This window comes from Equus caballus, chromosome 11 (genome assembly GCF_041296265.1).
Source record: "Equus caballus isolate H_3958 breed thoroughbred chromosome 11, TB-T2T, whole genome shotgun sequence".
Lineage (NCBI taxonomy): Eukaryota > Metazoa > Chordata > Mammalia > Perissodactyla > Equidae > Equus > Equus caballus.
The window spans coordinates 34,083,417-34,104,827 of record NC_091694.1 but is presented as its reverse complement, the minus strand read 5'-3'; the positions used below and the strand labels follow the sequence as shown (position 1 = coordinate 34,104,827).

General features: G+C 36.9%; 2 protein-coding genes and 1 long non-coding RNA gene across 13 annotated transcripts in view; 1 reads left to right on the top strand and 2 right to left on the bottom strand.

The window, feature by feature from the left end:
• Positions 1-2,143, bottom strand: part of LOC111775682 (uncharacterized) — a 154,744-nt gene extending 152,601 nt beyond the window's left edge. The window contains exon 1 of one of the 2 annotated variants that reach the window (XR_011423293.1): positions 1,902-2,143. This is a non-coding gene — a long non-coding RNA (uncharacterized lncRNA). The remainder of the gene's footprint in view (positions 1-1,901) is intronic. The other variant, XR_011423294.1, reaches the window with a different exon arrangement.
• On the top strand, positions 1,767-14,440 carry RNFT1 (ring finger protein, transmembrane 1). Of its 2 annotated transcripts, XM_023652934.2 has the most exons (10): positions 1,767-1,954; positions 2,880-3,643; positions 4,923-5,377; positions 5,573-5,649; positions 6,972-7,072; positions 8,533-8,686; positions 9,257-9,415; positions 10,121-10,186; positions 12,807-12,908; positions 13,549-14,440. In XM_023652934.2, exons 3-10 carry the CDS (start codon positions 4,978-4,980, stop codon positions 13,681-13,683), a joined length of 1,194 nt encoding a protein of 397 aa, XP_023508702.1. In that variant the 5' UTR covers positions 1,767-1,954; positions 2,880-3,643; positions 4,923-4,977; the 3' UTR covers positions 13,684-14,440. The 2 variants fall into 2 exon arrangements, with proteins under 2 accessions (XP_023508702.1, XP_023508703.1); XM_023652935.2 differs by lacking the exons at positions 1,767-1,954; positions 9,257-9,415.
• Positions 14,441-16,687: 2,247 nt separating this feature from the next.
• The window catches only part of RPS6KB1 (ribosomal protein S6 kinase B1), a 45,031-nt gene continuing 40,307 nt past the window's right edge, over positions 16,688-21,411 (bottom strand). For 4 of the 9 annotated variants that reach the window (XR_001381173.3, XM_001503753.5, XM_070227526.1 and 1 more), the window contains one exon: positions 16,688-20,561. Coding sequence is in view for 3 of the 9 variants with exons in the window: in XM_001503753.5 (XP_001503803.1) it covers positions 20,324-20,561 (238 nt within the window). In the remaining 6 variants the exon portion in view is untranslated. The remainder of the gene's footprint in view (positions 20,562-21,411) is intronic. The other 5 variants (XR_011423288.1, XR_011423290.1, XR_011423291.1 and 2 more) reach the window with 2 other exon arrangements.

Here is a 21,411-nt window from a genome sequence, read left to right as displayed (position 1 = left end):
AAGGAAAACAATAGAGAAAAATAAATAAACCAAAATAAATGAAACGAAATTTCACTGAAAATATCAATAAAATCTATAAACTTCTAGCCACACTAATCAAGAAAAAAACAAAGATGACACAAATTACCAAGATCAGGATGCTATTATCCCAATGGCCAAAGCCAGTCACATGAGTCAGTCAGCCTGGGAGGGGACTACCCAAGGGTATGGATACAGGTAGGTGTGAAAAACTGGCTTGAGAAGGGAGCATAACTGCAACAATCTACCACACTTAATCCCGTTGATTCCATCTCCTTAAATCTCTCCAATCTCATTCTTCCTCTTGAATCCCACTTCACTGAGGAGTTCAGGACCTTCTCATTTCCTACCTCAACTACTTACAATATAGTCATGTCCTGCATAACGTTTCAGTCAACAACAGACTGCATATACGACGGTAGTCTTATAGGATTAGTACCATGTAGCCTAGGTGTGTAGTAGGCAATACCATCTAGGTTTGTGTAAGTACACTCGACGATGTTCACACAACGAAAAAATCACCTAATGACGCCTTTCCCAGAATGTATTCCCGTGTTAAGTGATGCATGACTGTAGTCTTCTAATTGAGCTTGCATTGCCGTACACTATTAGCATGCGAATTTTCTGGATACACAAATCTGGCCACATAACTCTGCTGCTTAAAACTCAACAACTTCCCTTTGGCCATTAGAATAAACTAATAAAGTCCTAAATAAGACCCTTTCATTTCTAGCTACTTACTCTTACTACTACTGTTCCCTCATATGCACTCTCCTCTTTCAGAAACAAAAAACTAAGTCCTTCAAAGGACCATGGTATTTCAATACTACAACTTTCCACTTAATGTTGTTTCTATCTGGCAAGTGCTATTACTGCTTGTGTCCTGGCAAATTTCAACTTATTCTTCAAGATATGTCTCAAATGCCACAAATTTGATGAAGCATTTTTTGCCTGACATAGTTAAATGCTCCCACTTCTTGCTTTCACTGCATCTCATACAACCTTCAATTATAGCGTTTAGTCCAACATACTATAATTATTTGTTTGTAGATCTGTCTAACAACTTATTTCACTGTGGGATGGGGATTATGTCTTTTTTAATGTCTATCTCTCCAACATCTAGTACCTTGACTCTTAGTAAGTACTCGGCAAATGATTTTGGAATCAATCAATTAAAATGTTCATTTGCAACATTCTAGATGCCAGTAGAAAGAAAATTTATCAGGTAAGTCTGTCACTGTCAAATCTTGTCATCAACTCAGTACTCTACTTCTTCAAATGCTACTTTTCTGTCAAGTTATTTGCGTGGAATGCAGTTCCAAGTGTACTAATAAACTTTCAATACGCACCAAAATAACTTCAATTTATGTTATGAATATGTTAAAATGAGACTTTAAACATTACATTAAGGTGGATAAAAGTACTAAATTTACAAATGTACCAAATGTAATAAAATTATCAATGTACTAAAACATACTGATGCCCCATTGTGGCTGTAGCTTGAACATCTGAGATTGAGTCTCTTTTTTCTGTTTCCTAAATTCCCATATATTTTAAAGTTTAAAACAAAATTATCCACGTTGTAGTTGGAATGGTAAAAGATATACAAATAAGTCTCCTTGAAAAACTCACTCCAGTCCTGAGCATGGCCCTCAGCCTTTGTTATAGACTGAATGTTTGTGTCCCCAAATTCATATGGTGAAATCCTACCCCCCACTGTGATGGCATTAGGAGTAGGGGTGGGAGGGGAGGGCGTGGGGGGTGGGGATGGAGATCACTACCTTTATAAAAGAGATTCCAAACAGCTTCCTCCACCGTTCCACCAGGTGAGGACACAGCTGAGAAGACACTGTTTATCTATGAAGCAGGAAGCAGGTACTCACCAGACAACAAACCTGCTGGAGCCTTGATCTTGGACTTCCCAGACTCCTGAACTGTGAGAAGTTTGTTGTTTATAAGCCACCCAGTCGGCCGCCCAAACATACTAAGACAGCTTACTAACCCAGAAACCCAATTTGTCAGGAAGACTTACATTAGTCAAGCTCATGGAGACTTAGGAATAGATAAAAAAGCGAGCATTTTAATGGATAGTGCGAAGCAGATCTAATACCGGTTTTCCGGGGGCGGGGCGGTAGGGAGTGCCTTTCTAACCAAGGGAAATGGTTTAGTAATAGAACTAATCTGATTTAAGTACAGCCTCTAAGTGGATAATTGAGATTAAACAGTAGATTCCGGTTGTGATATAGGAGAAAAGAAGGTGCAAACAATTTCATGGTTAAGGAGCCTCAAAAATAACACGCCAGCAAACTAACTTGGGCAAAGTTGTGAATGGTTTTAAATCAGGAAGTGACTACTAAAAAGACAAAGTATCGCTTTTTTCACAAGATATTCATTCAACTCACACATGTGTGCATATCTATGCAAATTTATCCTCTCTAGTCAGGAAAGACTGGATCCCTCGCCCAAGTTAGTTTGGTCGAAATGACATGGAATAATTTCAAGAACTGTAGGCAGACTATCAGGCAGTATTTACTTGACGTCAATTTCTATCAAAGGTAACAAAGCTTGTGGTTCATAATGGAAAGGCTATTGGCGGTTGTGGTGGATGGGGGAGATTTATGGAATACATTTAGTATCATTTAAAATCTATTTTGGCCGGGAATGAAGAGGCAGGGTTTTTGTCTCCTGTTTTGTTTAAACTTTTTCTTAACTTTTTATTTTAGAACAGTTTTAGGTTAACAGTATTATAACCAAGATAGTACAGGGTTCCCTATACCCCGTACAAGAGGGTTTTTAAAATCTAACTTCTACTTCCACCTCCACCTAAACTCTTCCTTACTTCTCTTTGCTTCCGATCTCAGGTTTTGCCAGGGCCTAGTTCACACAGTGCAACTTGAGGATTGTAATGAAAACTCAGTTCAGTTAAAACTTCACCACCCAGCCACAAGTGGGTAGGGAGTTAAGCTCGAGAAACCCGAACGCGGAAACCCGAACGCTCTCGCCCCGCCCAGCCCCGCGTTTCCAGAGACGCGCCGAACGCCTCATCAACTTGGCTCCTCCAAGTCGGTCCCGGCAGATGAGGGCGAATCGCGACCAAGGGGATGGGCAGCCTCCGCGGGGAAGCTGCCCGGGACCCTGCTGGGCGAGCCGGGGGCGGGGACAGGACAGACTCCAACTTCAGGCCCCTCCTCTGAAGGCAGGTTCTCGAAGCCAAAACATTTAACCCCAAAACGTTCAGCTCTGAGGCGTGTGGCGGATTTCACATATATAAGCACATACGTGACGGCGGCTTGTGGTTTAAGGCAGACGCCTGCAGGCCGTTCTCAAGCGCAGCCCACTCTCCGCCCCCAGCCAGCTCGCCCAGGCGGCCTCGCGCCCGCGCGGCACCGTCGTCGCAGCCCATCCCTCTGCGCGTCGCGAGGGGCGGGCACGCGCGCGTGAGGACGTCCGGGTCGCGCGCGCCGCCGCCGCCACCACTGCCGCCGCCACCACCACCACCACCAAGCTGGGCCGGAGTTGCCGGTACTGGCATTTGAAGGTGATGGCCCTGACTGAAGGCCTTGTGCTGGCGTCTCTCGCTGTTCCTGCAGCCGCTGCCGAGGTGTCGGTCCGCTCATCATGAGAGGTCAGGCCTGGGGGAAGCGGGCGGAGGGGGCGAGGGGCCGCTGCGGATGGGCTCTGGGGAGAATAACTGAGGCACTTGAAGCTCGAACGTGGGTGGAAAACTGTCCTAGGGATTCCGGAAGCGTTGTTTGCGTTTACTTTTCTTCCTTTTTTCTCCCTTTTCTTGCTCGTGCATGGAGGAAAGAGGGAGGATTCTATATTTTTATTGATGGAAAAGATACTGAAACTGTCCCGTCCGACGTCGGTCTTCAGAGGTTTGAGGAAATACGTAGCACGCGTGGCGTCGGAGCATCGGTGAAAGCCTTTAATTGAAAGGCACTAAAAACCAAACTGCCGTACAGTCACTGAAAAAAACATTCAAACGCACGAATGAAATAGAATGACACAGAACATGTCCTGATGTTAACCCTGGCTTCCTCCCCCATAACCGGCAGTCGGGGATAAGGTCTGCGTTTCCTCAACTGGGATCCCGACTGTGGCATCCTTGACGGCTGCCCACACTGGTCATTTAGGGATCCTTCCTGCCAGGATTCTCTTTCCTCGCCGCGCCCCCCCCCCCCCCCCCCCCGCCCCCGCCAACCGATGGTGGCATTTTTAATGGGCAGACTATGTAACTATCCTTATTCAAACCAGAGAGTCACCTAGCAATTACGTGGTGACTCCCCAAATTTCCCTATTTTAAAGGTAGTTAGGTAACATTCTTTTTGGGGGGCGGGTATTAATTATTGGAAACCTTTTTATTATCTTTGGGAAAGCTGTTTGAGCATCAAACGAAATTTGTAGGTCACTTAAATGAAATGTTTATTAGTTCTCCATGATTATACATAAGGCATTAAGAGTTTTTTTCTTCCCAGCCTTTCCAAGCTTTAAAAAATACTGACTTGCTTTTATGAAATGTAGAATCTACATCAGAGATGAAACCACTCCAGTTGGGCAAGTAACTGTACTGAAGTATGAATGAGTACTAGTACTCAAATTATTAACATCTGCTAGGCACCCATACTTTGACTACTTTGCTGATTTCTTCTGTCATTAGAGAACTGGAGGCATCAGAAGCTGAACTTTTTTTTGTAGCAGGTGTTCCCTAAAGATAGTTTAGAACAGCAGAGCCTTGGCATTAAGGAAGGAGGAGGGAGTCCAGTAATAAGTGACAGAAAACCAGAAAATAATTCATCTGTGATTATCAGCCTCTCCTTTAGTGAATAAAGGATTCCTAGTGAGCAATATATTGCCTGTATTTAACTGTTTACTTAGAATATGTTCTGCTCTTTGATTTTTAGGAGACAGAACCCTAAAGCAAAGAAATCTGGATCACAGAAAAAGTATTCAAAGGTCATGCAAGCCAACTGTAGCCAACTGCACAGTCCTCCAGGAGCTGCAGGCAGTGAGGATGCCTCAGCCTCCCAGTGTGCCCATACAAGATTGACAGAAGGTTCTTGTCTTCATTCTGGAGATGTTCATATCCAGATAAACTCCATCCCTAAAGAATGTGCTGAAAATCCAGGCTCCAGAAATATAAGGTCAGGTGTCCATAGCCGTACCCATGGATGTGTACATAGTCGCTTACGGAGTCACTCCCACAATGAAGCCAGGCAGCCTGATGAGACTGCCACGGAGTCTGGAGATCATGGTAGTAGCTCCGTCTCAGAATTCCGGTATCTCTTCAAGTGGTTGCAAAAAAGTCTTCCATATATTTTGATTCTGAGTGTCAAACTTGTTATGCAGCATATAACAGGTAGAGTATAATAAAACACTGAGTTGTTTCATTTGTAAATTCAATTTTCTTTCTTTATTGGTAATCTATTTAACCTATGTATTTCAGTTACTTATTTTCCGTTAGCTTTTAAAATTGTGTATGTTTCCTTTAAATTCGTGTCATTGTGTTAACTGATGTTTTTCTTTCAATTAACTGGAACTTATTTTCTAACAGGAATTTCTCTTGGAATTGGGCTGCTTACAACTTTTATGTATGCAAACAAAAGCATTGTAAATCAGGTTTTTCTAAGAGTAAGTACAATAATCAACTAAAAAATCATTAAATGTTTCTCTCTGTAGAATTATATACTCACTTTTGAGAGAAATAGGAATTAAGACAGTTTATTTGACAAATTTAAATATATATATTGTAACATCCATGATATATTAAATTTTATATAAATGTCCTAATGCTGATTGTTTCACCTTATTTTCAATGTATGTTGGGTTCCTGATAAAGAAAAATGAGACAGAGGGATTAAAAGGTTTAGAATGCACTATTTGATCTGATTTGTCAAGTGCTTTCATGTTTTATGAGTTAATTTGACCATACTAATATAATCATTGAAAACTTCAACTGTTGCACTCTTAGGTTTAAAATAGGTTTAAAAAATGTACATTGAGGGGCTGGCCCCATGGCCGAGTGGTTAAGTTTGCACGCTCCACTTTGGCAGCCCAGGGTTTTGCCAGTTCAGATCCTGGGCGCAGCTGTGGCACCAGTATCAAGCCATGCTGAGGTGGCATCCCACATGCCCCAACTAGAAGGACCCACAACTAAAAAATATGCAGCTATGTACGGGGGGCTTTGGGGAGAAAAAGGAAAAATAAAATCTTAAAAAAAAAAGTACATTGAATAAATGGATATTGAACTATTTAGATCTCTTAAAGAAAATTAAACCCAAAAAGTTTTTCCATAACATAAATTATAAGAGTCCTATTCATATAAATTATTGAGAAAAATAGGATATGTTTATAAAATTTCACCTTCAAGCAACTTTAAAGGGCTATATCTGTGTAAAGAATCGTGCATTCTGACCTGGAAATTTCTAGTTAGAACAATCAAAATTTAATTTAGGGTTTAAAACTAGTAACACTTTCAATTAAAAATTAGTAATTAAAATTTAATTTTAAAAGTGAAGTTAAAAACAAATTACTTTATTAAATTCTTATTTAATGGTCTGAGAATTTTAAAAATTATACTTACAAACCCTGATAAATGCATTTTTAAAAATTCTGTTTTTTCGGGGAGGCAAAAATAGGGAGCTGCAGAGGTAAAGTTTGCATTTGGGTGGGTCCTTTATGTCAGCTTGTAGAAGATTTGGCATCTTTGAAACATAGGTAATGTTTTTATACAATGAAGAAACTTGCATTTAAAAAATTTGTTGGAGTTCTGTTTTGTTTGCTAAAGATATATAAAATAGTGTGATATGTGCAATTTAACAGGTATTCTATGTTTTTATTAAGATTAATCTATTAAAATGTTCTAAGTTAATTAGTCATTAAAGTAAATAGTTTACTGATATTTAAAACTCTGGCATAACTCAAAATAAATTATAAAATTGTTTATTTTTCAGGAAAGGTGCTCAAAGATTCAGTGTGCTTGGTTACTGGTATTCTTAGCAGGATCTTCTGTTCTTTTATATTACACCTTTCATTCTCAGTCACTTTATCACAGGTAATTAGAGGTCCAAGTACACAATCACATTTTTTATGTAATCATATATTCCATAGCATTTCACACATATATATTACTTGTGCATACCTATTGTTAGAGTTCAATTTTTACCTATCCGCCTTCTTCCAAGATTGAGAGGGGTAAGTGACTTATTCAGAGTTGTATACCCAGTGCCTTGGCTCCTAGGAGGTGCTCAATAAATATTTAATTTTTGATATTAAATTTTCACTTATACAATCAATCATTATTAAGTACCATTAGGTTGTTGTTGTTGGTCTTTTATTGTTTTTTACTTTTGATAAATAAAAATCATATATATTTAAGATATATACATGATGTTTTGATATATGTATACATTGTGAGATGATTCCACAATCAAGCATATCTGTCACCTCCCTTGGTTACCTTTGTGTGTGTGTGTGTGTGTGATGAGAACACCTGACCTTGTTTCTCCTAGTAAGGAGAAGACTTGCTGCAGGACAGTAGTTACTAAGTTTCCATGTCAGATGGAAATGTTCTGAATTTTTGACTTTAATCAGATTAGAAGTCCTGGTTTCAGAGGAGTTAGAGAGATGTGGACAAATCTGGGATATAGTTTGTAGGTGGAGCTAACACCACTTGGATTGGATTGGGTGGGTGGAATAGGTAGGTGGCGGGTGAAGGGAGAAGAATCAAGGATGACCCCTGGGTTTTTAGTCTAAGCAACTGGCTAGATGGTAGTAGCATTTGACTGGGCTGGTTTTGAGAGGAAACTCAATAATTTTGTTTTGAATATGTTAAGTTTAAGAAGCTATGTAGAACTGCTAAGAAAGTGATTACAGATCTATGTCATGAGCTCAGAGTAGAGATTACGGTTATAAATTTTGGTGTTATCGGCATATGGTTGATATTTAAAAACCAGAGGACTCAACAAGACTAACCAGGGAAAGAAAGTATAGACGGAGAAGAGGGTCCAGGACTGGACAGGCCCACGATTAGAGGAGCAGCAGCAAAGGAAACTAAGAAAGAACCACCATATGAGAAAACTAGGAAAGGGTGGTTCAGAAGTCTAGGAAGAAAATAATTCAGGGAGGGAAGATGAAGGATGTGGTGATCTTGACAAGGAATTCAGTAGAGGGAAGGAGACAGAATCCTGATTGAAGTTGGTTGAGGAGAGAACGGCAGATGTCTAGTTTTAGTGAATTTTTTAGATTATAGGCTAGAAAGGTATCAACCTTGACAAGTTAAGGAAGACTGTTCTTTTTCTTTATTCTATGGAGGAAAGATCTGAAATTCAAACATTAAAATCTCTTTAAGCAAAATGGTCTTCCATTCTATTTATGTGAACTCTAACATCTTGCCAAACTCATATTTTCTACACATCAAATAAAGTAAAATATTTGGTAGCAAATTTAAAACCCCTATCAGTATTTTACCTTTGTGTGTTGCTCTAGTAAGTTTTGATATTTTTCTCTTGGTAGCTTAATTTTTTTGAATCCTACTTTGGACCATTCGAACTTCTGGGAAGTACTCTGGATTGTTGGAATTACAGACTTCATTCTCAAATTCCTCTTCATGGGCTTAAAATGCCTTATTTTATTGGTGCCTTCTTTCATCATGCCTTTTAAATCCAAGGTAAGAAACTAATATGTTTTATTGGAACGATGTTAGCCAATCATATTAATGCTAGTCTTCATTTAAATGACTCCTTTTATAACTTTTCAGTTTGCTAAATAACCTAATTTTATTATTTCACACTGGCAACCACTTGCTCAAAGACTTGACCCTAAATATTAATCTATTCCAATAAAATCAGAATTATATTTGCTTCGGAATAATCTAAAAATCAGTCCCCACATCATATATGGAAAAATATTTAGATTTGTACTTCTTTACTTCTCTAGGGTATTATCAATTGGTAATTGATAACTGATGGTATGGAGTTATTCAGTGTTTTTCCCATATTTAATAAAAATTTTAATATAAATTTTGTAATCAGCAAAGACAAAGATATATGTTTTACTTGTATACATAAAACATTTCACTATGTCATTCTTTAGAAAGTCTGTGAAAACCATTATGAAGAATAATTTTAGTTATCTGTCTTATTCATATACTGTGTTCTCAATCCAATATGAAGTATTTGTGCTCTGTATATAAATACCTTGGGTAGCTCTATTTGTTTTCTCTCCCCTTCCTTTTTAGGGTTACTGGTATATGCTTTTAGAAGAATTATGTCAGTATTACCGAACTTTTGTTCCCATACCAGTTTGGTTTCGTTACCTTATAAGCTATGGGGAGTTTGGTAATGTAACTAGATGGAGTCTTGGGATATTGCTGGCTTTACTCTACCTCATACTAAAAGTAGGTAACGTTATAAATCTTGTCATGCATAATGATTCATATGATGATTATAGATTTTACATACTACTGCTTTTCTCTTTAACTGTTTTGTAGTTTATCTTCATATCACTCGTTTGAAGTAATAGGAGGTTCTGTATCTACTTACAAATGGAGAAATAGAAATATATATCTTTATCCTAATCCAGTGGTTCTCAGATTTTATTAGGGGAGTGGACCTCCACAAAGTATAGGTTATCTAAAGGGGGGGAACAAGTAGAATAGAACATACCCATTCCGAACAATAGCATCTGTCACACACATAATTCCCAAATTAGCGGAGTAGCTTGTCCTGTTGTCTCTATGCCTGCTTCCCTCAACTGAATTACTTTATGAAACTTTAAAATCTAAATGTGTTGAGAACATGTGAACCAGGTAAAATTGCCTTGTCTTTGACATAGATAAGTTTATATTTGTCTTGACTAAATTGTGATTCGAGGTATTCACATGTACTTCATTTTGGTTAAGAGTTGACTGAAATCTATAAATTGAGTAAAATATTCCATAATTGGATTTTAAATGTATTGAAAGTGAAATGAGTAATTGTGATATGCAATGAGCATTAAGTTACTATCAGTATATGCTATTAGATTTTAGCTTTGATCTCTAGGTTTAGCAGATAGGGCTCTTTAAATTAATGAATTATCTCTTGTTTATTTCCTCTTTCAGCTTTTGGACTTTTTTGGACATCTAAGAACTTTCAGACGGGTTTTGAGAATATTTTTTACACGACCAGTAAGTATGTTTTATCAGTTATGGAAAAACACATTTTACCTCTTTGTTATAAAATTTTTTTATTTTAGCAATTTTACAAGTGTGGATTTCATAACTACTTGATTTTTTAAAAAAACTTTTCTACCACTTTGGCATTTGGGGCTTTGATAATGATTTTGGAGTTTTATTTCTATGATCAGTTTCTTGCACATTGACAACCACCTGCTAAGTTAATGCAGTGCTCATGTATTTGAATGTCTCTCTTACCCCTTCAAATCACTGGACAGTCTTAAGAGTTTATAAACATTCCCTTAAAAATATTGTCATGAACTTTTGTTCCTCTTCCTTTTTTAATCAATAAATAGTGGCTTTGTGTATATCTCTTAACTCCTTATTCAGCTTCTGTGAAAGTGCCTCCACTGTAATTTATTTATATGAAAAAAGCTCATTACCAAAAATTATGTCCCTTGAAATTTTCTTACTGGAAAATTTTTCCCACCAATACTCAATTCTTTATGCACAGATAAGTTCACGGCATGGAATTTAACAATTGAGACTCCAGTGTCAATTATAAACTTGATTATTACATGATTCTACTGATGTTACAAATGGCAGAGAAAGGTACCATCAGCTTTTTGCTATTTAGTAGCCTCAAAGTTTCTCAGTACTTAGGTGTGGCCACCAGATATTACAGTTTGATCCTCAGCTTTGCAGTCCATTAGGTACTTAACAGTTACTTGGTCAGGACTCAGGGGATCTGACAAAAATGTATGTTTAAAAAAATGGATTGTATCTACAAAGTGTACCAAACTAACTGATCAGGGCACCCTTTCCCTAAGATAAAGTTAGTAATGTACTAATAAGTTTTGCTTTATCCTATTCAGACTTCTTTCTTTAGACAAGATATAATAAAATTGGGAGTTCAGCTTTGGTTAAGTTTATTCAATTGAGTATCAGCCATTAATCTAGTAAGGCTTATACTGAAATACTTTGATATTCTTTCTCTGTGAGGCAGAGAGAATATCAGTCATCAAAACTCTTTGATTTATTCCTGAGTCTCTCAGGAATATATACATGTCCTTGACATGTATATACATGTTCCTTAACTTTGCCAGGCAGTCACCATGAGGATAAGTCTTCACCTGAAGGGAGCCTGAAAAATGCCAGACAAGAGTACTATTTTAAAAGCTTGTCAGCATGAGTATCTGCAGTGTACTTTGCTAAATAACATTTTACTGAAGGGAAATTCACACCAAGATCATCAGTATCCCAATTTGTTTCTGGAATCTATAATATGACCAGTCTCAAAAAATCTTAATTTTTATATTTTTATCCTTTGAGTCTTAGTTTGATATTGTAACCCTCGATATTTAGTACAAGAAGTTTAGATCACAACTTCAGGTTGATGAGTCAAGTCATGCTGTGCTGTCATTACCATGAGTGAACCTGGGTGTTCTTACTTCTGTCCAGCCACCTTTTCCCCATCATTTCTACTAAAAGCTGATCTCATTTGTAATATTTTGTCACATCTAGTTAATAACTAAATTCTACTGATTTTGGTGAGGAAGTTATAAAGATCTTAGAAGAGATCAGAAACTTTTTTTAGGACTTTAGAAGAAAAGGAAATGCAAAGGATTGCTTATTGTTCAGTTAGTTTTGACAGTATAACTCTACCCAAGTTACATTTTGCAATTGCAGTTCCTTTGTAAAATTTTATCATTTTTTCTGAGTACTATGCTCTGACTTTTGTGATCTTTAAGGATGATAATTAAAATTATTTTTAGGGGCCAGCCCCGTGGCCTACTGGTTAAGTTTGCACGCTCCGCTTTGGCGGCCCAGGGTTCGGATCCTGGGCACGGACATGGCACCACTCATTAGGCCATGTTGAGGCAGTGTCCCACATGCCCCAACTAGAAGGACCCACAACTAAAATATACAACTATGTACTGGGGGGATTGGGGGAGAAAAAAGCAGGAAAAAAAAAAAAAGATTGGCAACAGCTGTTAGCTCAGGTGCCAATCTTTAAAAAAAAAAAATTATTTTTAGATTTAGTGGCAGGACACTGTTCAGTGGTCTCTAAACCTTTCACACTGAACTCACCTGGAGAGCTTTCAAAAATTACAGATTCCTGGGTCACATCCCAGTATGTCTGGACCTATTGACTTAATCTCCAGTGTGGAGCACAGCAGTCTATTTTTAAAGCAGTTTCTCCCAATGAGTTAATTCAGCCAGCCAAGCTGTGGTTTGACTTTTTGGAACCACTGCCGTAGGTAATAAACAGGCTTAATTTGACAATACTGGGTCACATAATACATGAATATAGATTTTATATTACTTAGTTATATTTTAGATTGCTCAGTCTCTTAAGCCAGTTGAATCTGAAGCACTATCATTATTTAGGAATGCACTGAATCTAATAATCTTCCAAGATCCTATTATGTATTATTTAATAAGTTCACCTTGATGCAGTCCATCAAAACGTAGTTCTGGATACGTAGTTCAGCTTTGAAATGTTTATGTTCTTCGGGAGAGTTTTCAAATGCCTAGTTCCAGGGAGATTGAGAAAAACGGCATCACCTATGTATTTGAGGAACAGGAAAGAAAGAAATTTGCAGATGAACAGAACTTCTTATCTTCATAGACTTATGGAGTGGCTGCCAGCAAGAGACAGTGTTCAGATGTGGATGATATTTGTTCAATATGTCAAGCTGAATTTCAAAAGCCAATTCTTCTCATCTGTCAGGTAATTATATTTTTAAGAAACCTAAATAAAGCACTTCTCCTTGACTTACATTAGTTACAAGGAAAAAAAAATTCTACAATGCTTAGCAGAAAGTAGCATTCAAGGCACATACTAGTAATTTATTACTGTAATTAGGGACTTGGTAGATTAGCTAAATCTTGTCCCTTATGTTCTAATGATTTTTATGCAGAGTGTATGAAGTGGAAAAATAATTCAGATAGCAGATTGGAAACCAAAGCAAGTGGAAAACAGGCCATTTTTAATAATTAGATGCTAGTCTTTTAGAATATCAGCATTTGTTATTGAATTGTATAAGGACCTTTCCTAGATTTTTTGGCAGTCTCAAAGACTTCATTAATCCATTATCCTTGATCTTAAAGTTATCACCTAGGGATGGCTTGTATTTTATTAAAAGTGGTTAAATGGATAGTACAGTCAAAAGAACACTAGTGGCTCTACCACTAACACACACTTTGTGTTCTTGAATGTCATACTTTCTATGTTTTCTTACTTGTAAAATGAAGGGTTTAGTGATCTCCAAAATCCCTTTTAGCTGTAAAGAGTATGATTCTCTGCAGTGTGATGAATTTAAAGTTAAAATGTTACCAAGTATAAAATCTAGTTCTTAATTCCTTTACAGCATATATTTTGTGAAGAATGTATTACGTTATGGTTTAACAGAGAGAAAACATGTCCGCTGTGCAGAACTGTGATTTCAGACCATATAAACAAATGGAAAGATGGAGCCACTTCATCACACCTTCAAATATATTAAGTTGTACAAACTATTAAGACCACAAAACACTAATTTCTTTTGGTTAAAGTAACTATTGTTAAAGACATTACAATGGATTTTCAGTGCTAGAAATTAAGAAAAATGTTTCCAAATGGTTTTAGAATATTATAATAAGACATAAATGTATAGTCCAATTTATCAAAAGATTAAATGAAAGAATCCTATGTTTAAAAAAATATGTAAGTAATCTTCAACCTAATGCATATGCAACATTTATTCTATCCTGTTTAACAGGTTATTGCAGTGTTAAATTGTAAATGTGTTTTCTTGTTAATCTTACCAAAACAGCAATTGGATAACTAGAACTAGTGGTTTTAGAGGAACTCAGGTATTCCTTCCTGACATTGTTTTCAGAATAAAGAATATTTTTCATAGTATTTTAAGATATACATAATCTGAAAGTAGAATTTTCTTTAGCATTGACTTTTATAATTCCCATTCTTAAAATTTTCATAAAATTTGTATTTTTAAATGAAAGTTCTAAATGCTATATTTTACCTGTAACAATCAGATTTCTAAGTGAAGATTAATTTACTGAGGATGATATATTTTAATATTGTATTATTCTCTGTAGTGTGATTAGCAATCAATGAGAATAGATGATTTAAATTCATTGTGTTTGTGGACCTCATACGCACAATCCTGCTGTCAGCTTTAATGTTCATGATCTTGCTTTTTGTTTAGTGCCATGGACTATCTTGATGTAACTATTAAAATAATTCACATGGATTACAAACAGCTGGCTTCACTGATGATTTGAATAGTATTACAAAACCAACTCAAACTCTTAGAAAAGAATTCCCCTTATAACTGGTCTTCTCCAGAAGTTTTGGAATCTTATGCTTGAATCACCTTTACTTGGGAGATTAAAGTTGCACTCAGAGGCAAGCAAAAGCTTTGGATAGTGGGCTATTTGCCTCTAGGTATTTGTGCAGGGTGGTGGGAAAGGGAATGAGGCACTTTCTCTCTCTCCGTGAAAACTCTAAGGGGGAATTAAGATCTATAACAGAGGTCTGGTTATATCAAAGTTTAGAGTACAAAGCCTCTGCCCATTTTTTCTATTACCATCTATCAGTTTGCACACAAGGAAAAGACAGTGGGAAGGAGAAGTTAGGAGGGAGAGGTAGAAAACAGATTTGCAGTGTTGATAAGACAAAGGCTAAACCAGCATATGGATTAATAAGAGTAGTGACCAACCAGCTACAGGTCAAGTCATTCTCATGCCTGTACGGCCAAACTGACAAAAGAATATTAGAAAGCCTGTAACTTTCCCAGGTAACTACTGCCAGGTTACCAGTACAACTATTTTGATTCATTCAGTGATGATACAGTATTTAACTCTATTATCTACTTTGAGAACCACTGCAAATATTGAAACAAGCTTACTTGGCCTTAAATCACCTTCCTGACCGCTGTGAAGCTAATAGTTATTACTCAGGTATACAGCAGGGAATGGGTGAGAAAGGTAACTTGGGTTTGAATTTGGGTATAAAAGACAGAGGTGCTGACTTATTAAAAACACAAGAATGGCATCTTACTAAGTGATTACTTCAGCCTTATTACAATAGCTGCTTACCCTATGGCTATATGGATAGCTTTCTTTTGGTCACATTAGCACCTGAGCTAACAACTGTTGCCAATCTGCCAATCTTTTTTTTATTCTTCTGCTTTTTCTCCCCAAAGTCCCTGAGTATATAGTTGTATATTCTAGTTGTAGGTCCTTCTGGTTGTGCTATGTGGGATGCCCCCTCAGCACGGCCTGATGAGTGGTGCCATGTCCACGCCCAGGATCTGAACCAGCAAAACCCTGGGCCGCAGAAGCAGAGTGCGCGAACCACTTGGCCACCCGGCCTGCCCCCACTTTGTTTCTTAATATGATTTAATAACAAAGGAGGTCCATAGTGGACAGTGGGGTTTTTTGGTTTTTTTTAATGAACAAGAAAACACTTCACATATGAATTTAAAAGGGGGAAAATGTAATAGGAGAGCTATGCCATCCATTAATAGCACTGATGAACTGGAAGGATTTTTCTACTTCTATTCCTTCACCTCAAAAACAGGGGAACAGGGATTCAAAAACCCATTTATTCTGTGAATTCAGATCACACCCTCTGAAAAGATTGTTTTATCTGTACTGAGTCGGTACTATTTTACAAAAAAGTCAGTTTGAGAACTTCTATAGAGAAATCACATTGGCAAACAGGATAGAATGACCTCATAAAAAGTGGCTTATATAAAACACCCAACTACACTAGATATATTGCGACATTAGTTAAAAACATATTTGTGCACTACGTTATTTTGTGCATACACACCAAATAATCAAATGTAGTTGACAAGTGTGGCTGTGTGGCTGAACGAACTGTTGATTTTTAGCACAAGAAAGTCTTCCCCATGTTTTTACATGAAGCTAGCTTTCACATAACTTTTCATGTGAACTTTTTTTCTCTTTTTCTTTTTTTTTTGAGGAAGATTAGCCCTGAGCTAACTACTGCCAATCCTTCTCTTTTTGCTGAGGAAGACAGGCCCTGAGCTCACATCGATGCCCATCTTCCTCTACTTTATACATGGGGTGCCTACCACAGCATGGCTTTTGCCAAGCAGTGCCATGTCTGCACCTGGGATCTGGACCAGCAAACCCCAGGCCGCCGAGAAACGGAACGTGCGCACTTAACCGCTGCGCCACGGGGCCAGCCCGAATTTTTTTTAAGCAACCAATTCAATTCTATTTGACAGAACTTAGAAATCACAGATGGGTAACATCTAATATATAAAGTCAGTACTAAAACTGTTATAAATTTAAGTAGCTTCCATTTCTCAGCAAAAACAGTTTTACAACTGTCATTCCTCACATATGTAAGTAGTTTATTAAATATGAGAACCTGAACACATCTGGCATATTAATGAAAAAAATTATTGAAACCGTTTGTGCACCTGATAGTTTTTTCTTCCTATCTTAGGAGAATAAAAAAAATCACCTCTATTTTATGTTCATTCAAATTTGTATTTAATTTCTATTTACATTCATTGAATCTGAAATCAAATACTTAGTACAGTAAACTAAATACAAGATGAAAAGCAGAAAAGGTGTTACCCTCATAGCACTCCTAATAAGGCAGCTGAAGAATTTATTTACTCTGATAAATGCAAAGCCAACTTGAGATAGGAAAAAAATAATAGTTTTAAGAGCAAACACAGATGAACCCATCTTTCAGATGTTACTTCAGATAATCCACTGAGGTAATACTTGTGCTGTAGTGGTAAATTAAGAATCACACAAGAAAAGTTTTGTATCAATCATCAACAGACCACAGGTCATGGTGTGACCAATACTTTTGTCCAGCTTGGTAGTGTCTACTCCTATGAAAAAAGGTAGATGTTTGGACATTGATGTTTTTATGTGAGGCATTTTCAAAGCCTCAAAACCCACTCTTCATAAATTCAACATTTCTCACAGGAATAATCTTAGATCTAGCCCTTATAAGCTAGGAACCATACAACTTAACTGAGTAACCAGAATTTTTAGGTCCTATATTAAATATAAAATCCAAGGCTCAGTATATTAATACTATGGAAGATGCATCTTGTTTATAATCATTTATTACTTAAAGAATGTTGAATTTATGGAGTATCATACATGCATTCTTTCCCCCCAATTATCTTCCTTCTCAAAAAATTGTATGGAAAAATCCTTCTTCAAGGATTCAAATTAGTTAAGACCATAAAGGGGAAAAAGAAATAATATAATTTTCCTAAAAATCTGGTTCAAGTTCAATAATTAATACTTTACATTGTTAATCACAGCTCATTTATAAATCCAGTTTATTCTGTAATGCTACAAACCTTATAAAATCAAAATTAGTAAACTTCAGTTATCAGTGATTATATTTTAATTAAAAAACAGCATGTATAAAATAAAAAAATATCCTGTAATAGCTGATTTTAAAGAAAATAATCAAATGATGAAAGAAAAGCACTTAATCTCTTTTATACACTTACCTGGAATAATCATAAAGAACCCTCTTAAAAACTCAAGACTAGTAATATTGACATCATATATTTTTAAACAATACTTGGATTTTTACAAATAAATATAGGGTAAGCCATATTGCATAGGTGTGTGCTTTCTGTCTGTGACACTAAAGTGGCACCTGACATGTTTTCACAGTCATAGTAGGGATATCCATTTATGAAATGTAATTTCTCAATAACTTGCCACAGCATAGGAAATTAATTTCACTTAATGTTAAGTTTGAAAAACTATATTTGTGTGGATGGTAGGTGTGCAATTAATGCTTTTTATGCAGAAAAGTTGCAGTGTTTGCCACTATTGCTGGCAGTACTAATTATGAAAATGGTTTAACTATGGGGTGGTTAATAGCCAGCCAATCACAGTGCAAATGTTACTAGCAAATAGGACTGAGGAGGGATATTTTGGTGTAAAATTCCACTGGAATTTGGTCAGGCAGTCAACACTACAGTTAGTAAACACATTTGAAAACAAGTATCAGAGTAGTAGCACAAGCCACTGACAGTGTGAAATAAAGCCTGTACATATCACCATAGCTTTTTGGGTTCTGTTTTCTGAGACATCATAAACTGTCGGAGAAGAAAGATCTGCACTTTAAGTACAATTTCTGCCCTTATTATTGTAGCTTCTAATTTACTAGCTATAGTTATAAAGTTTCTCAGTAGGCTGCTGCAATAAGGGAGGAGGGGAGTCTAGAGGGAGTGATTTTTTTTTAAAAAAAGGCCTTCTGTCCAAAGATGAACTGTTACTAAATCTTTCATTTATTGCCACAATTGAAAAGCTATATTTCCAATCATTTTTCATGGTTCTATTTTGCTTAATGTCATAGGATTTCATCTCATCTTACTTGACTTGCTATTTAAATAAGCAAAGCTTTGCTCTTTTCTGACTGAATTCAACATGCATAAAGAATTTTATGGCTTGGATCCTATGGCTCAAAAGGTTTGGAGAACATAGCAAGCAGCATCTATTTAAAAAAATTGTAGGGTTGCAAAATATTACAAACTGCCTTTGCACACTCAGACTGAAGACATTATAAAAGACAAACAAAAATAAGTGATAAGACTCAACTGCAACTGCATGATCATCTATTATACCAGTATGCACTGAAATATATTTTTATAAAGCTCTGCAGATATTAAACCCTTTCACCAGCTAAAGTCATGGAAATGCTCTCTTTAAGGCAGGAAGTATTTAAGAAAGGTAAAGTTACCTTTATTTTTATTCTTTGTACCTGTAAATCACTTATGTAGATTTTGTTACAATTTCAAAAACATAGTGTCTTGTTAACATGTTTCCTAAATTAAGCCACTAAGTTTTCGTATTCACTGTGGAAGACATTCATCAAAAGGCCATCAAATATTTTTACAATCAAAAAATATAGCCCCAGTATAGGAGGAAAAAAATACCTTTTTTCCTTTTAAAACTGTTAAGGAAAAAAATGTAAGGAAGGTAGACAGCAAAAACAGTAAAAAGAAGCAAAACTTAAAACCTTACCAATTTGCTGTAAAGAGATTAGAGAGAGAGTGAACTGTGGCAACACCCTCTTCCCCTGGATCTCCCTATCTCCCTCACTTTGCCGCCCTCAGTATGCATTTTATCCTGACTCTCTTCCGTCCTTCTTCAACCATGGGCTGAACACATTTGGCATCTTGAACCAAATACTGGTATAAAAACAGGTGGTGATATTTTTCCAGTGCAATGCAGGCCCAGGACAAAGATGAAATGTAGGACATACAACTTATGCCCATTCCAAGGCTTCCAGTTAAGCTTAGCACATAGCAGTAACTGCAAGTAGAAATGATTAAACAGATTCATTTTTTTTTCTAGTATTACAGACAGGTATTGCAGCTGGGTTACTGAAAATAAACTCCCAGGTCCACCCCAATCCCTCAACGAGCCACAGCTGTGGTTAACAATGATTCATTTGCATTTTTATTATTTCACCAAGAGAAGAAACAGAAGCTGTCTGGCTTTCTTCACACCAACCAATAATTTCGCATTTTAAAGTTTGGGATGTTTTCCATAATGAGCTGAATCAAAAATCTATTTGAAAAATATATATTTATATAAAAAAAAGATTCAGGTTGTTTGCACGTAAAACATCAATTGTTAAGTTTCTTTTGTCTTTGATTCCACGTTGCTGGAAAAAGTTTGACCAAGCTTGCATGCTTATCTGTCCTTAGTTGCAAGTATTACAGGCAGTTTCATACTTTGCCTAATGAAAGGATAACCCTTCTTTGACGCAATCAGAACTCAACAGTGATTCAGAAGCAACATCCTACCCTTAATACTGTCAGTTTCGAGCCATCAACATGAAAATCCTTGATAAGGTTGAGAAGATGTCGCTAGGAATCAATTAATTGATGTGCCTAAGAGTTCGCAATACTATTTTGCTTAAGTTTTTTTTTTGCACCATTGATTGATTTTTAAAAATCCATGTTTATTTTTCCTCGGTCCAAAGTGTTCTATGTAATGACACTGACTCTTTGAGACTGTCATTTTGAGTCTTCTTGTTTCACCTTGCAGGATGCTCACACATCCCCTCCCCTCCTTTTTTGCCTTAAATTCATTAAAAGCATTGCTCTGTCATAGATTCATACGCAGGTGCTCTGGTCGTTTGGAGATCATGGGAAAAGCCTGTTTTTTGTACGGCCCGGAGTTCGGCTGTCGTATTGGAAGTGGTGCTGAAGCTTCTCCACTCATTGTCACATCCATCTGCTCTATTCCACTTGTTTCCATTGGGAATTCCACAGGCGTCTGAGGATTTGCCGTGCTGGCTGAAGCACCTCTTCCCCAGAAATCCCCAGGAGAAAATTTGACTGGGCTTTAAGACAAGGAAGAGCTATCATTCATTTGTCTCAAGGATTATCTCAACAAGAAATATTTTCCTTACCTTTAAAGGGAGTGTGGTAATATGACATTTATTTTCATTTAATTTTATTTTTGTGTGGATTAGCACAAAGGCAAAAGCTGAGCCATCTCTCCCCTAGACTGATTGCGGGAGCTTCCTAACTGGTCTCTTAACCTCTATACTTGCCCCCATAAAACCCTCAATGATACTTTTTTTTTTCAATCATTTCACTCCCACACTTAAAACAGTTTCCCACTGCAAAGTACTCCTCCAAACTTTTGCCATTTTCTTCCTCACTCACCACACTTCAGGAACGTTGATCTCCCTTTCATTTCCAAGAAACCTTCCTTAGGGCTTTTGCAGCTGCTGTTCTACCTGTAACACCCTTGGACTTCTGTTTTTTGTATAGCTGGCTCTTTCTCTTCATTCTTAGATGTTACTTCACCACTGAGGCCTTTCTCTGACCACCATCAACAGGAGCCCCCTCGTTATACTTTGCTCTCTACCATCACACTTTTTTTTTTTATGTAGCACTTGGCACTACTTGTAATTACATTTTTTCTATTTCCTTCTTTGTTTATTGTGACTCGCTCTCACTAAACTGTAAGCTTCATCAGGACAAGGACAATTCCTCTGCTAATCATGTGTCCTCAGCATGCAGCAGAGCCCCTGGTACATGATAATTGTTGAAAGAATGGGTAAAGAGGACACTTGCCAGTGCAGTAGCTTACCTTCAGAAGGGAAGGTAAACTATATAGCACATTATCATAGATTACGCACAGACTAGTCACTTGAAAGATAAGAAGGTGTAGATGCTGTGCTT

What these genes read in the sequence shown, in the direction of transcription:
- RNFT1 (XM_023652934.2), top strand. Translation starts at nt 4,978, where the DNA reads ATGCAAGCCAACTGTAGCCAACTGCACAGTCCTCCAGGAGCTGCAGGC. An exon ending in TACTCTACCTCATACTAAAA is followed by an intron (nt 9,416 to 10,120) that starts GTAGGTAACGTT and finishes TTCCTCTTTCAG; the next exon opens with CTTTTGGACTTTTTTGGACA. An exon ending in GAATATTTTTTACACGACCA is followed by an intron (nt 10,187 to 12,806) that starts GTAAGTATGTTT and finishes TTATCTTCATAG; the next exon opens with ACTTATGGAGTGGCTGCCAG.